General features: G+C 46.2%; 1 protein-coding gene across 1 annotated transcript in view; it reads right to left on the reverse strand.

The window, feature by feature from the left end:
* Window positions 1–16,385, reverse strand: part of LOC115463480 (protein SET-like) — a 65,573-nt gene that overhangs the window by 26,698 nt on the left and 22,490 nt on the right. The window contains exon 3 of the mRNA XM_030194020.1: window positions 2,956–3,067. Coding sequence (XP_030049880.1) covers window positions 2,956–3,067 — 112 coding nt within the window. The remainder of the gene's footprint in view (window positions 1–2,955; window positions 3,068–16,385) is intronic.

Here is a 16,385-nt window from a genome sequence, read left to right on the forward strand (position 1 = left end):
CATTGAACCTTCCACTAGGGTGGAAAACGTAGGGTACAAATGCAATCAAACATATAAATGGCAAGTGACCGACTCACCTGCAAATGCGCAGTAGAGTCAGAACGCTAAGAGTGTAGAAGTCCAAGCCCCGCCTCCACCAGCAGTACAGTCCAATAGGGAGGAGGGCTTGGTCATGGGCGTGGAAATCGGAGGAGGAGGGAGCAGGGAGGGAAGGAGGGGGCGGAACTGAGGGAAACATGCTGGGGGGGAGGGCAGGGGAGACAGCAGAACTGGTGGGCGGGGCATAGGAAAACAAAAAAACTAGCCCGTTGTTACAGGCTTAACGGCTAGTAAATAAATAAATAAATAAATATACCAGGGTTCTAGCTTATCTGCCAGAGGGTGCTAAAGCATAGCCTCTAGAACTCCTGGCTCTTTCAGCTCAGTCTACCACCAGGGAATTAGGAGGCAACTGAAGATTGTCAAACCCTGGGGAATTCTGTATCCAATACATGGTGTCTACCTTCTTTGGCAGGCCAGGGACCAACACAGGGGACTCCCTGTTCTTCACCTGAACATCTTTCAGGATGCGGTGAAGAGGAACCATCACAGCCTATTTAGGAGGAGATTTGTAGTCCAGGACCTTGAACATCTCAGCCCTGGGCATGTCATTCGACTCCAAATGAATGGAAATGGCAGCTGCCATTTCCAGCACATGATCAGGGAAGAAAAGGCACTCTGGTAGAACTTCCTCCATTCCTCTGGGAGGGGTCAGATGGGATGCCATAGGACTCCTCCTCGAGTCTGCCTTGAAACAGAGGAGCCATGTCCTTAAGAAGGGTATCGAGGAGTGGGTTCCAACCTCGACGCCAGCAAAGCTTCCTCCACTGATGTCGAGGGGGTGCCCACACAGCGCTGTATGCAACACCAGCATCAGAAACTTTGTGGGACAGCAGAAGTGGCACAGCTAATGCAAGCACCACAGATGCCGACGCACATTGGTGCAAAAACCCCATCAAGAAGTCTTTCTCCCAAAGTCCATAGTTATTTGTGAACCCCGATTGTCTTCTCGATAGCGCTATAGAGCGAGTGCCAGTGATCTGCATTGTTTTGGGGATGTTGGGGTTTGGGGGGAATTTGAAAAAGTTTTATGCAAACTATATTGTTCAAGTTGTTTCAGATTTCTTGGTTGGACTGACATGGTTGTACTTTGATTTATGATTTCAGCATGCTGGTTGTTTCTCAATAAAAAAACATTTTTATTAAAAAGAAATCCGCCAAGAGCTCAGGGAGCATGACCCAGCGTGCTCATCGGGAAAGACTGGGGTGCCAGTTCAGAGACTGACTGCTGAACTCCTGGGATCAAGATGGGTGCCTGGTCCTGGCTGTGTGGCGACCCGTGCATTGGCACCTCTTGTACGGAGGAGGAGCAGTCCTCCTGGAGTCAATGCTTCTCTGGGACCAAATCACTCAGTGCCCCGGAGCTCCCGGCACTGTGCATCGAGGGGGATCTATGCTGGTGCAAATCCACACGTCGCCTCAGTGTCAGATCCAATTGTGACTGGTCCCGGGGGACCTACACAGCAGCTGGCGTCAAGGCAGGTGGAGACCCAGAAGCGCACCCACTCCCAATGTCTGAGACAGGCCTCTCAGCCAAACAGATCGATGCACCCGATGCAATTCCCAACATCAATGACGATACCAACACCGAGGTTTTGAACCGGGCTCCAAAAATCTTTGCCCTTTGAGCCTCTCTGGTCAGTTGGGTTCTCTCTTTCCTACAAAGGCAAAGAACACAGCTGGAAGGGGTATGTTCAGGCCCAAACACTGAAGACACCAAGAATGAGTGTCTTTGCCAGAGATGGTCCTACTGCAGCAGCTACAGCACTTAAAACCACTGGGAACCATCGATGACATGGAAAGGAAAACAGCTGTGGCGAAATCAGACTACTCGATTATGACTAAAAGGGAATATATTGGGGGGAAAAAAATTGAGGGACAAATGCCCGAACGGAGCTCAGTCCTAAGAAAGCCTAATAAGTGTGCCAAAAATAAAGGAAACCTAAAAGTGGGGGGGGGGGGGGGGGGGGGGGGGGAAGAGGATCATTTCTGAAGAAAAAAATTTCTGAAGAAAAAAACCCCAAAGGGAAAGTACAAAAATCAAAAAAGTATGCTCACGCACTAGACGCTGTGAGGAGCGCAGGACAATCACGTTCTCTCCTCACTGTGGATGAGAAGAGATTGATGATACTGTACTCTCGTGGCAGGCAGGAAGGCACTTGCGCATGCACAGTGGGAACGCTGCACATACTCTTAAAGCTCTAGTAACTTAAGCTCTCCACCAGGCGACGTGGATGATGCCATCCACATGTGAGAACATGGCCTGCTTGTCCTCGTAGAATATTATACGCAGCTCTTACATCATGATTCTCATGCTACTTTATACTGGTTAATAGGTCTAGAAATCTATTTCACCAGTTACTTAAGCTACCAGGTCAATCAGAATTCTATTGGGCCTTGTTCAAACTTGCTGCTACCCAAGGTCCCCCCCCCCCCAACTTTTAGCACAGACTCTGCAGCAACAATCCACATCTGGGGGTCATACAGCAAGGCTTCTTCTGGTAATCCTCCAACCATAGGACCTGAAATCTGGCCACCAGTTCTAATTGCAGAATTACTGCCTGGCAGTCCCTCACACCCCTGTAGCATCCTCAGACTCATTTTTCAGCTGAGCCACCAAATACAGAGAGGTTTAATAGCAACAACAAAGTAATAGTCTATCTAACCCTCTCAAACTTCAGATGATAAACTAAAGAAATCCAAACACAAATAGAAGAGAGCATACTGCTTTTAGAGAGCTTATGGGATGCCACTTGCTTTAGAGGCTCATAAGTCAATGCTAGAGCTGCTACTACACATGATACCTTCACATTGAAGGCCTCTACAAACCCAACACAGAGAAATTTATGTCCTTACCTGAGGGTCCACACTGAAACTCCTTTACGATAACTTCATTTTGAAAGTAAGGGTTTCCTGTAAAGTAGAACTTGATTTTACAGCTGGATTTCATGTGTGTGAAGTCTTCCACCTATTGTAAAATAAAAGCCCGGAAAAAACCTTTGAGTTGAAAAAGCAACAAGACCATAAAACCAAGTTATTTACCTATTGCAGGCAGGATACAAGTTCTCACAGAATGGGTGATACTGGCCAAGCCCACATAGGAAAGCTTCTCCAGCTTATTATGTACAGCGAATGATACATACCTGTAGCAGGTGTTCTCCGAAGACAGCAGACTGATTGTTCTCACGACTGGGTTGACGTCCACGGCAGCCCCCACCAACCGGAACAAAAACCGTGGGCAGTCCCGCACGCAGGGCACAGCCACCGCACATGCGCGGCTGCCTTCCCGCCCGTGCGCGACCGTTCCCGCTCAGTTGAATGACAAGCAAAGGAATGAGGAAAAAACGCAACTCCAAAGGGGAGGAGGGAGGGTAGGTGAGAACAATCAGCCTGCTGTCCTCGGAGAACACCTGCTACAGGTATGTATCATTCGCTTTCTCCGAGGACAAGCAGGCTGCTTGTTCTCACGACTGGGGTATCCCTAGCTCTCAGGCTCACTCAAAACAAGAACCCAGGTCAATTGAACCTCGCAACGGCGAGGGCATAACAGAAATTGACCTACAAAGAACAACTAACTGAGAATGCAGCCTGACCAGAACAAATTTGGGTCCTGGAGGGTGGAGTTGGATTCAAACCCCAAACAGATTCTGCAGCACCGACTGCCCGAACCGACTGTCGCGTCGGGTATCCTGCTGGAGGCAGTAATGTGATGTGAATGTGTGGACAGATGACCACGTCGCAGCCTTGCAAATCTCTTCAATAGTGGCTGACTTCAAGTGGGCCACTGACGCTGCTATGGCTCTAACACTATGAGCCGTGACATGACTCTCAAGTGTCAGCCCAGCATGGGCGTAAGTGAAGGAAATGCAATCTGCTAGCCAACTGGAGATGGTGCGTTTCCCGACAGCGACCCCTTTCCTATTGGGGTAGAAAGAAACAAACAATTGGGCGGACTGTCTGTGGGGCTGTGTCCGCTCCAGATAGAAGGCCAACGCTCGTTTGCAGCCCAATGTGTGCAACTGACGTTCAGCAGGGCGGGTATGTGGTCTGGGAAAGAAAGTTGGCAAGACAATCGACTGATTAAGATGGAACTCCGACACCACCTTTGGCAGAAACTTAGGGTGAGTGCGGAGGACTACTCTGTTATGATGAAATTTGGTATACGGAGCATGAGCTACCAGGGCCTGCAGCTCACTGACTCTACGAGCTGAAGTAACTGCCACCAAGAAAATGACCTTCCAGGTCAAGTACTTCAGATGGCAGGAATTCAGTGGCTCAAAAGGAGGTTTCATCAGCTGGGTGAGGACGATGTTGAGATCCCATGACACTGCAGGAGGCTTGACAGGGGGCCTTGACAAAAGCAAGCCTCTCATGAATCGAACGACTAAAGGCTCTCCAGAGATGGCTTTACCCTCTACACGATAATGGTAAGCACTAATCGCACTAAGGTGATTCCTTACTGAGTTGGTCTTGAGGCCAGACTCTGATAAGTGCAGAAGGTATTCAAGCAGGTTCTGTGCAGGACAAGAGCGAGGTTCTAAGGCCTTGCTCTCACACCAAACGACAAACCTCCTCCACTTAAAAAAGTAACTCTTTTTAATGGAATCCTTTCTAGAGGCAAGCAAGACGCGGGAGACACCCTCAGACAAACCCAAAGAAGCAAAGTCTACGCCCTCAACATCCAGGCCGTGAGAGCCAGAGACTGAAGGTTGGAGTGCAGAAGCGCTCCGTCGTTCTGCGAAATGAGAGTCGGAAAACACTCCAATCTCCACGGTTCTTCGGAGGACAACTCCAGAAGTAGAGGGAACCAGATCTGACAGGGCCAAAAAGGCGCTATCAGAATCATGGTGCCATGGTCTTGCTTGAGCTTCAGTAAGGTCTTCCCCACCAAAGGTATGGGAGGATAAGCATACAGGAGGCCGGTCCCCCAATGGAGGAGAAAGGCATCCGACGCCAGTCTGCCGTGTGCCTGTAGTCTGGAACAGAACAGAGGCAGCTTATGGTTGGTCTGAGAGGCAAAAAGGTCCACCGAGGGAGTGCCCCACTCTCGGAAGATCTTGCATACCACTCTGGAATGGAGCGACCATTCGTGCGGTTGCATGATTCTGCTCAGTCTGTCGGCCAGACTGTTGTTTACGCCTGCCAGGTATGTGGCTTGGAGAAGCATGCCGAACTGGCAAGCCCAACGCCACATCCCAACGGCTTCCTGACACAGGGGGCGAGATCCGGTGCCCCCCTGCTTGTTGATGTAATACATTGCAACCTGATTGTCTGTCCGAATTTGGATGATTTGGTAGGACAGCCGATCTCTGAAGGCCTTCAGCGCGTTCCAGACCGCTCGGAGCTCCAGGAGGTTGATCTGAAGATCTTGTTCCTGGATGGACCACAGACCCTGGGTGTGGAGTCCATCGACATGAGCTCCCCACCCCAGGCGAGATGCATCCGTCATCAGCACTTTCGTGGGCTGCGGAATTTGGAATGGACGTCCCAGGGTCAAATTGGTCCGAATGGTCCACCAGTGCAGCGAATCACGGCAACTGATGGACAGACGGATGACATCCTCTAGATTCCCGGCAGCTTGACACCACTGGGAAGCTAGGGTCCATTGAGCCGGTCTCATGTGAAGGCGAGCCATGGGAGTCACATGAACCGTGGAGGCCATATTACCCAGGAGTCTCAACATCTGCCGAGCTGTGATCTGCTGAGACGCTCTGGTCTGAGAGGCAAGGGATAGAAGGTTCTGCGCCCTTGCTTCGGGAAGGAAGGCCTGAGCCGTCTGAGAATTCAGCAGCGCTCCTATGAATTCCAGAGATTGGACTGGCTGGAGATGGGACTTTGGATAATTTATCACAAACCCCAGCAGCTCCAGAAGGTGGATAGTACACTGCATGGACCGCAGAGCTCCTGCCTCTGAGGTGCTCTTGACCAGCCAATCGTCGAGATACGGGAACACATGCACTCCCAGCTTGCGTACATACGCCGCAACCACCACGAGACACTTCGTGAATACTCGTGGTGCAGAGGCGAGCCCAAAGGGCAGCACACAATACTGAAAGTACCGTGTCCCCAGACGGAATCGGAGATACTGTCTGTGAGCTGGCAGTATCGGGATGTGAGTGTAAGCGTCCTTTAAATCCAGGGAACATAGCCAATCGTCTCTCTCCAGCGCGGAATCGAAAAAACTGAGCGGGAACGGTCACGCACGGCGGGAAGGCGGCCGCACATGCGCGGTGGGCGTGCCCTGCGTGCGGGACCACCCGCGAAGTTTTTGTTCCGTTGGACGGGGCTGCCATGGACGACAACCCAGTCGTAAGAACAAGCAGCATGCTTGTCCTCGGAGAATAGAAGTTTCTCAAATCACTTCACCAGGCATGAGCATATCTGGCCAGTCTATTTATTCAGCGTGACTAAAACTCCATGTGGAAGTGAGTGGATAATGTGAGCAGTTATGTGAGAAATTGTATCCTGCTGTCCACAGAGAACACCTGCAACAGGTAACCAGTTTTCTTTTTTCCTAAGAAAAGCAAGATAAAATGTCCTCACAACATAGACTCCTTAGCTACAGGTTGCCTTGAACAGAAAAATTGAAAAAAAAAAACCCCAAGATGCTGAATATTCCCCCACCCCCTATTTTTGGAAGGCAGCCTGGAACAGGCTGGATTGGAGACAGGGTCTGATTGTAATCCCCAAAAAGATTCTGAAGGACTGACTGGCTAAACTTACTGGGGATATCAGTTCATATGTTCACCTCCCAATACTGGCTAACAGTATTTAGAGGAGAACATATGAACGGATATCCATGTCACGACTCTGCAAATTTACTCCACAGAGGTTCTCTCAAGTAGTCTGCCAACACCATCATAGCTCTGGCATCATAAATTGTAATATGACCCTAAAAAAAAATCAAACCTGCCTGAGCATAAGTGTAGGAAATGCTCAAGCAATCTGCCAGTAAATTAGACAGTTGACATTTGTTGACAGCAGTCCCTAATCTATCTGGGTCAAAAGAAACAAGGTTAGGAGGACCTTCTCAGGGCAATAGTTCACTCCAAACAGGAGGCCAGTACTCTCTTGCTCATTATAAATCCAATGTGTGCAATGCACTTTCACCTTTAAGGGCATAAAGCCTGGGAAATAAAGTGGCAAGATAAACTGGTTAAAGGAAATCTCAGTTACTAGAGCCTAGAGCTCATTCACTCTGTATGCTAAAGTCATCAACACCAAAATAAGACTTTCCAAGCGAGGTACTTCAGTTCACAGGTATCGAGCAGCTTAAAGACAGCATTTATCAGCTGGGTTAAAACCATGACACTTTAGAAGGCTTGATGGGAGGCTTCAATAAGAGCAGTGCTCACATTAAATCAAACTAAAGGCTGTACAGAGATGGGTTTTTACTGTTCTAGGATCTTGCTAGGCACTTGTGACCTGGACTGGCCACTGTTGGAAACAGGATACTGGGTCTGAGCCAGTATTGCACATACTGGTGATAAGCGACAGATGCACTAAGGTGTACCCTAAGCAAGTTGGATTTTAAACTTGACTGAGTTTAGGGCCTTTCCATCACAACAGAAAGCAAACCTCCTCTGCTTACATTTTTAAGACTTTCTTGTGGCATCTTTCCTGAAAGCCAGCAATACTTAAAACACATTGTCAGGCACAATGAAAGAAACTACTCTTACTATTTGTGTTGATTCCTCGTCATTGTTTACGATTAACGAGCAAATGTTAATGGCAATCAAAATCTCTATATATAAAAGGCACCACCAACGTTCTAAATGAAGCCTCCAGCCGGAAGTGTGACGGGGGAGAGATATCCGGTTTCCCCATGAGTGTCTGCCCCGCCCTCGCTCTCTCTGTAACACAAACAGTGAAGGAAAACACAGCAAAGCACAAAATCAAATCGCTCTCTGTAACAGTGAAGGACTCAGAGGGGGGAGGGGGGAGGAGAGAGAGGGCAGAAGCCCTCACTATCTCTGTAACACAAACACAGAAAGAAACTTAACACTGAAGGACTCGACTCCGAGGGGGGAGGGGACAGACTGCACAGGGGAAGGGAGAGAGGGCAGAGGGCAGGGGGACACATACTCCCACATGCACACAGAAGAAAACCTTGCAAGCCCCCGTTTCATTTGCATCAGAAACGGGGCTTTTTTACTAGTAACTCCATAAACACTGATTGCAGCAGCCTGAACATCCACCTCTCACATCGCTGTGCTCCTCCGGGGTTCTACTCCAGGGGCAGTGACGTGAGAGGTGAGAGGAGCAGCGGATGCAGAGCTGACAGCTGATGGCTGCCTGCGGTGCCCCGCTTCCTTTTTAAAAGCATTTTTGCAGGTTCAATTTGTTTTTTTTGTTTTTGTACCGGCCGCTGCTGCTCAACAGGAGAAGCAGCAGTGGCCGGAAATGGCAGCTGAGCTGAATTCGGAGGCAGGGGGGAGCGGCGGCGACCTCAGGGGGGAGCGAAGGGGTGAGCGGCTGCGACCTCAGGGGGGCGTGGCGGCAAGGGGTGGGGCCTGAGACAACGGAGGGGGAAGGGGTCCTGAGGCCAGATACGGATGGGGGGTCCTGAGACCTGAAAGCTGGGGGGGGGGGGGGGGGGGGAGACCTGAGAGAAGGGGGGAGGGGAACCAGATAGGGAGAGGGAGGGGTCCTGCAACCAAACAGAGGGAGGGGGAAATATCTCTGGCACACACACAGTGTCTCTCTCACTCTCATACACTATCACACACTCTATGTCTCACACTGTATCACATTTACTCTCTATGTGTCACACAGTCACTCTCGATCTCATACACTCTCGCTCTCACAAGAGTCTGTGTATCGCACACATACTCTCTCAGTTTCACACAAACACCTCACACACACTGTATCTGTGTGAAACACTCTCACACTCACTGTGGCTCACATATGCACTCGCACACACTCATTCTCACACACACACTCTCTCTCACAGACACACTCGCACCCACACTCACTCTCTCTCTGTCACACACACACACTCTCTCTCTGTGTCACACACACACACACTCTCTCTCTCTGTCACACACACACACTCTCTCTCTGTCACACACTCTCACACACTCTCTCTCAAACATACACACTCTCCGAGGAAGACCTTGCTAGCACCCGTTTCATGTGTGTCAGAAACGGGCCTTTTTTTACTAGTAAAAACTATACCTGCTATACACTGCCTTGGGTTAATCTCTTCATAAAGGCGGCTAATAAATCCCAATAAATAAATATGATAGAGCCCATACGCCAGGCCCCTTCCCTGCCCATCTTCAAATCCTTGCTCAAAGCCCATCTCTTCAGTGTCGCCTTTGGCATCTAACCACTATTCAAGAAACCTAGACTACCCCAACTTGTCATTTCGTCCTTTAGATTGTAAGCTCCTTTGAGCAGGGACTGCCCTCTTTCATTAAATTGTACAGCGCTGTGTAACCCTAGTAGCGCTATATAAATGTCAAGTAGTAGTAGTAGATCTATAAATACTGAGTGGAACAGGTAGATATGAATCACTTGTTTCCCCTTTCTAAAATACTAGGACTAGGAGGCAGGCAACAAAAGCTACTAAATAGTGAATTTAAAACAAACCAGAGAAAATATTTTTCATTCAACATGTAATTAAATTCTAGAATTTGTTGCCAGAGAATAAGCAGTATAAAATCTGTTTTACTCTTTTGGGATCTTGCCAGATACACGTTACCTTAATTGGCTATGGTCAGAAACAGGATACTTTTATGGTTTTGCTAAAAAAAATTGTACGTCGGTTTCTTTTTACATTTCTGAAATAAAATTAATTAGGGAAAAAAAAACACGATACTGAGTTTGATGGACCTTCGGTCTGACCCAGTATGGCAACGCTTATGTTCTTAAGTTGGAATAATTTATAATGAGCTCTATTAACTGCAGCACAGATCCTTCTACTCCTTCTCGAGATGTGCTCTCTACAAGCACATAGTCCAAATAGTGAACATATGAACTTCCAATCTAAGTAGAAATGCTGCTGCAACCACAAGGCATTTGTGAAAACCCAAGGAGCTGAAGACATGAGTCAGTATGTGATCCCGGTAGTGGTATTTCCCTATGACGAATTTGAGATACTTCCTGTGACTAGAATCCCTCTATGTACAAGTAAGGGTTCTTTAAGTCCAGAAAACAATCAGCTCCCCTTTTGTAGAAAGTGTATTAGTGTCTAGGGAAAGCATCCAGAACTGTTCTTACTAAAAACTTGTTCAGGACCCTTTGGTCTAGGATGGGACAGAATTCCCCCAGAAAATATTGCTCTTTCCCATGGTGAATGGGTTAGACTGCTTTTGCAGGTACATGAGAAGGCAACTCCTGATAGCTTGACCATGATGCTCTTGGTGGGCAATTTGGTGGTATTTCAAACAGATAAAGACAGTATGCCTAACAGATGATTTTCACAATCCACTGACTAGAAATAAATGGGCCCCTGCTTGGCAAAAAAAAAAAAAAAGTCTCCCTTCTACCAGTTGGTCATATGGTATGGATACTGGCTATGTTCTCATGAAGGCTGTCAAAACCCCACCCTGCTTTTAGCTGCAGCACTGGCTGTGGCTTATTCGCCCTCTGCTGTTTGGGTTGAAAGTAGGATCCCTTTGTTAACCGATGAGGGTTATCTATGGCTTTGAGAATATTGGGGACTCCTCTGCCCTCCACTCTGGCACCTCCTAGAAGAGGGGACCAGGTTAGAAATGGGCCTGAGAGGGTCAGTATTACTGTGCTGCTTGACTAGGGTAGCAGCATCCTACACCTTATCTCTAAAGAGATTCTCTCTATAGCAAGGCACATCAACAAGCTTTACTTCCACATCATAACCGAGGTCTAAAGCCTGGAGTCAATACCCATTGCAGTAGCTCTTGAAGTTGAATCGAAAATATCATAGGTAATCTAGATCATGTGTTTTCCATGCTCCTTCCATTTTCCCACTAGTGAATGGAGTTGCTCAGCCTTCTTATAAGAGAGAATTGTCTGCATATGCCAACACTGCATACACTATTCTGCAGATACATGCCTATGAACAGCTGATAAGAAAGTATGCAGAAAGTGAGCACAGCATTCTGGGGGGGGGGGGGGGGACCCACCACAAAATACTACCCCCCCCCCCCCCAAAAAAAAAAAAAAAAGACTCCAATGTCTAAACTTCTCTCCTCGGACACAGGTCTTGGAAATCTGGTTCAAGTGGAGAAGCGATCACAGTAATTATGACTATAAGAACATAAGAGTTGCAAATACTGGGACAGAACGGAAATCCATCAGTCCAGTATCTTGATTCCAACAGTGGCCAATCCAGGATACAAATACCTAGCAAGATCCAAAAAAGTAAAACAGATTTTATGCTGCTTACCCTAGAAATAAGCAGTAGATTTTCCCAAGTCCATCTTAATAATGGCCTTTTCTGCTGCTGCTTCGTCAATCCTAGAGTCCTAAACTCTACATACAGAGTCAACCTTAAGGCGGAGAGTGAGGGGGATCTCCCACATTCTCATCTGCACATCCTTCTGGATTTGTGAATGAGTACTGTCACAATCACCGGGGGGGGGGGGGGGGGGGGGGGGGGGGAAGAAGGTCAATAACTATGGGGCTGAATGGGGTACATCCCAGAATACTAAGGGAGCTCAGAGAAATCCTGGCGTGACTTCTTAAGGATTTAATAGATCTTTAAAGACAGAAGAGATTCCACAGAACTGCAGACAAGAGGACGTGGTCCCTCTTCACAAAAGTGAGGATAGGGAAGAAGTGGGAAAGTATAGGCTGGTAAGCCTCATCTCAGTGGTAGGAAAAATAAAGGAGTCGCCACTGCTGAAGGCAAAGATGGATCCAACGGGTTGCAGGATCTGAAGCAATGTGGTTTTACTAAAGGAAAACCTTGCCAAGCAAATCTGATTTCTTTGACTAGATGACCTAAGAACTGGATAAAGGACATGTGCTAGATGTATTCTACACAGATTTCAGCAAAGCCTTCAATATAGTTCCTCACTGAAAACTCCTGAATAACCTGAGAAGGCTGAACTGAGGCCCCAAAATGGTGAACTGGATTGGAAACTTGTTGACCAACGAGTGACAGGGTAGTAGTAAATGGAATCCGCTAAGAGAAAAGGAAGGCGAATAGTGACGTGCCTTAGGGGTTGGTACTGGAGCAGATTCTGTTTATTTGTGAGAGACATTGCTGAAGGGTTAGAAGGAAAAGTTTGCCTTTGTGGATGACACGAAGATAGCCAATAGAGTGGCTACCCCATAGGAAGTAGAAACCATGAGAAGAGATATCCCAAAACTAGAATGGCCACAAGTCTAGCAGTTAAAATTTAATGTGGGGAAGTGCAGAGTGATGCACTTGGGATGCACAAATCCAAAGGAGATGTACAACATAGGAGGCAAGAGATTGATAAGCACAGCTGAGGAGAGGAATCTTGGGGTGATGGTGTCTGAGGATCTCAAGGTGACAAGTAGGTGGCCACAGCCAGAAGAATGTTAGGCTGCAGAGAGGGGTATAACCAGCAGAAGAAAGGAGATTCTGATTCCCCTGTACAAGTCACTGGTGAGGCCCCACTTGGAATATTGTGTTCAGTTTTGGAGGCCATATCTTGCTAAGGACGTAAAGTGATTCAGAGAAAAGCAACAAGAATGGGATGGAGTTTGCAACACAAGACGTATGATGAGACACTTAACCTGAAAATATATACCCTGGAGCACTGGTTCCCAAATCTGGTCCTGGAGGCACCCCTGCCAATCAGGTTTTCAAGATATCCTCAATGAATATCCATGAGAGATATTTGCATGCACTACCTCCACCGCATGCAAATCTCTCATGAATATTCATTGTGGATATCCTGAAAACCTGACTGCTAGGGTGCCTCCAGGACCAGGTTTGGGAACCACTACCTGGAGGAAAGGAGAGACAGGGTGATATGATACTTAAAAGATATTAATATAGAAGCAAACCTTTCCAGAGACAGGAAGGCAGTAGAACTAGAGAATATGAATTTAGGTTGTAGGGAGGCTGCTTTAGGAATAACGCCAGAAGTACTTTTTCACAGACAGGGTGGTAGACACCCAGAATGCCTTTCCGTGGGAAATGGTGGAAATGAAAACCTAACAGAATTCAAAAATGCATGGGATAAACACAAATGAATCCTGTATGGAAAGAATGGAACCAAAAAGGGTTGATTAAATGCCAACTCCAGTTAACTGGGAAGTAAAGCCAGTGCCAGGCAGACTTCTACTATCTGTGTCCTGATCGTGGCTGGACAGATTTGGATAGGCTGGAGTGGGGCTTCAATAGTTGGCTAGAAAGGCCAGTGCCGAGCAGACTTCTAGTGCCTGAAAATGGCAAGGACAAATCACATCATACCTTATGTTATGAGTTTATCTTGTTGGACAGACTGGAAAAGGTCTTTATATGCCATCATCTACTATATTAGTGTGTCATTTGAAAATTTGATCCTCACTTCTTCCCATTTCTATATCATTTATAAGAATGTTAAAAAGCAGCAGCCCAAATACAGATACCTGTGGTACTACATTATCTAACTTCCTCCAAACAGAGAACTTGGCCTTTACATCTTCCAGCTTCACTATGATTTGTTTGAGTTCCTCTAAAATGCCACCATTAATTATTGAACATCGCTAGACTTGGTTTAATGGGACAGCTCTTCAGGTTCATTTTTGAGCTCTTTCAGTACTCTGCGGTGTATACCATCCAGGCCAGGTATGATTTGCTGCTCATCAACTTGGCCTTTACATCTTCCAGGTTTACTATGATTTGAGTTCCTCTAAAACGCCACCATTAATTATTGAACGTCGATAGACTTGGTTTAATGGGACAGTCAACATGGGTTTAGCTAAGCAAGTTTTGCCTCCCTGTTCTGCCGCCTTTTTTTTTTTTTTTTGGCACAATATGTGAGGCAGTTAATCTAGTGTAAGTAGATGTTGAGAGTGTGTGTTTTTGTTGGAAACATTTTTTTTGCAACTCAGAACAGAAAGAGTAAAGTTAAAAGGCCAGTTGATGAGCAGCAAATCACACTTGGCCTGGATGGTATACACCGCAGAGTACTGAAAGCGCTCAAAAATGAGCCTGAAGAGTTACAATTATTATCTGTAATCTTTTATTAAAAACATGTACATTACCTGACAATTGGAGCGTGGCTGACATCAATTTTTAAAAAGGTTCTAGGGGCCAGACAGATGTTAGTGCCATGCAAAATGCTATAAAAAACAAAAATACTATTCCTGGTATTAACTGTCTTACGTCTTCCTCAGTAAAGACCAAAGCAAATTTATTTAGTCTCTGCTATGAACCTATCCTCACTGAGATCCCCTTTTATTCTGTGATGATCAAATGATCCAACTGACTTACAGGCTTTCTGCTTCTAATATTCTATATGAAGCTTCTTTTTGAATTCCCTTTTTGGCTCTCTTACCAATGCTTTCCAGCTAAGTTGCCAGTGCTCATACTACTACATGTTTTCTCTATTCAGAACTTTTTTCCATTTTTTGAATTATGTCCTGCTTGGCTAGAACAGCCTCTTTTGCCTCCCTTTTAACCATGTCAGCTATCACTTAGCACAGATTCTACCAGGAAACATCAGGTTCAGGCTTCCAGGCCAGCATTTTTAATACAATATCCACATTTGATTTAAATGCTTAACCTCTATGGCTGTTACACAAATTAACTCAAATTTGATCACATTATGATTGCTATTATCAAGTGGCCCCTAACACTATTACCTCCTGCACCAAATGCTGCATTCCACTAAGGACATCTAAAATAATCCCTGAACCAGCTGCTCCAAAAAGCAGTCATTTATTTCATCTAGGAACTTTACACCTTAAAGGTTCCTGACCTGATATTTCTGTTCAATATCAGGGTAACTGAAATCACTATTATAGCATTGCCAAATTTGTTGAAGTCTCTAATTTCTGCTATTTCATATTCTGTTCAGTTTGGCCATACGGATGGTAGTATACCCACAATACAATTTTCTTTGCCTTTACACATGGACTTTAAAGATTCCACGCTGCAATCTGTTTCCTACAGAATATTTATTCTGTTTGACTCAATGCCCTCTAACATATAGCCATAGCCAACACCCCTCCTCCAATTTGATCTACCCTATCGATAATTTATACCCTAGTATCAGTCTCTCATTGGTTATCCTCCTTCCACCAAGGTCTCCAAGATGTCTATTTACCTCTTCATTTAGTACTATAAATTCTAACTCACCTCATATTTTTGTAGGCGTCTAGCATAAAGACATTTCAACATGTGTATTGTATATTTACAACCTTCTTAGCAGATAGCAAGGATGATTTAAGTCTTAAATCTGTCTGCTTTTCCCTTAAAGGCACCCCGCTTATTTTTGTTTTTATTGCAACCTATTGCAAAGCCCCAACTTCCCTTTTTTGTAGTGTCCTTCAGATACTTACTGCAAATCATAAATTCATGAGCAACTGTCAGCTCTCACTCAGGTTCTCCTATAAAAGCTGCATGACCTCAATTTACATGGCAGTGCCAATAGCCTGGTTCCACCCTTAGGGTGGAACCATCTTTTCAGAGGCTTCCCCTTCTCCAGAACTTTAAAATGTCTAAATCCCTCTTTCCCACACAACTGTCTCATCCATGCATTCAGATTCCAGAGATCTGCCTGCCTCTTGGGTTGTGTGCGTGAATGGGAAGCATTTCTTAGATCATCACCCTGGATTTCAACTTTCTACCCAAGAGCTTGAATTTGGCTTCCAGAACCTCTCTCCTACATTTTCCTGTATCACCAATACCCACATGTACCAAGATAGTCCATTTTCCCCCACTTCCCCAGCACAGTCTAAAATCTTTCCAGCTGACACCTGAGGTCTGCCACCCTCACACCATGCAGACAAGTGACTAAACAATGCTCATGTCCACCAACCTCCATGCTATCTACATGCTTAATGATCAAATCTCCAAATTAAAATGGTCATCTTAATCTGGTGCTTGACAAATCTTGGGCACCAGATCGCCGTGGCACCTAAAAATTATACCCTTGCACCTGGAATCTTTTGCCCTTGTGCAGTTTTTTGTTCCTACATCACTACCACCAAATGGGTCTTCTTTTGCATAGCACAACTCAGCTGAATTTTACAGTGTCACAAAGTCCAAATCTCTTTCTGTCTCAAATCTTGCAAGATTTAGAACCACATGATCAGCATCAGAGTTCAGCACATGATGTAAACTTCAACCGAGTTGTGCTGCAAAGGAAGGCCTGCTTGAAGACTGCAAAGCTGAA

The sequence above is a fragment of the Microcaecilia unicolor genome, chromosome 2 (assembly GCF_901765095.1).
Source record: "Microcaecilia unicolor chromosome 2, aMicUni1.1, whole genome shotgun sequence".
NCBI classification, from domain to species: Eukaryota; Metazoa; Chordata; class Amphibia; order Gymnophiona; family Siphonopidae; genus Microcaecilia; species Microcaecilia unicolor.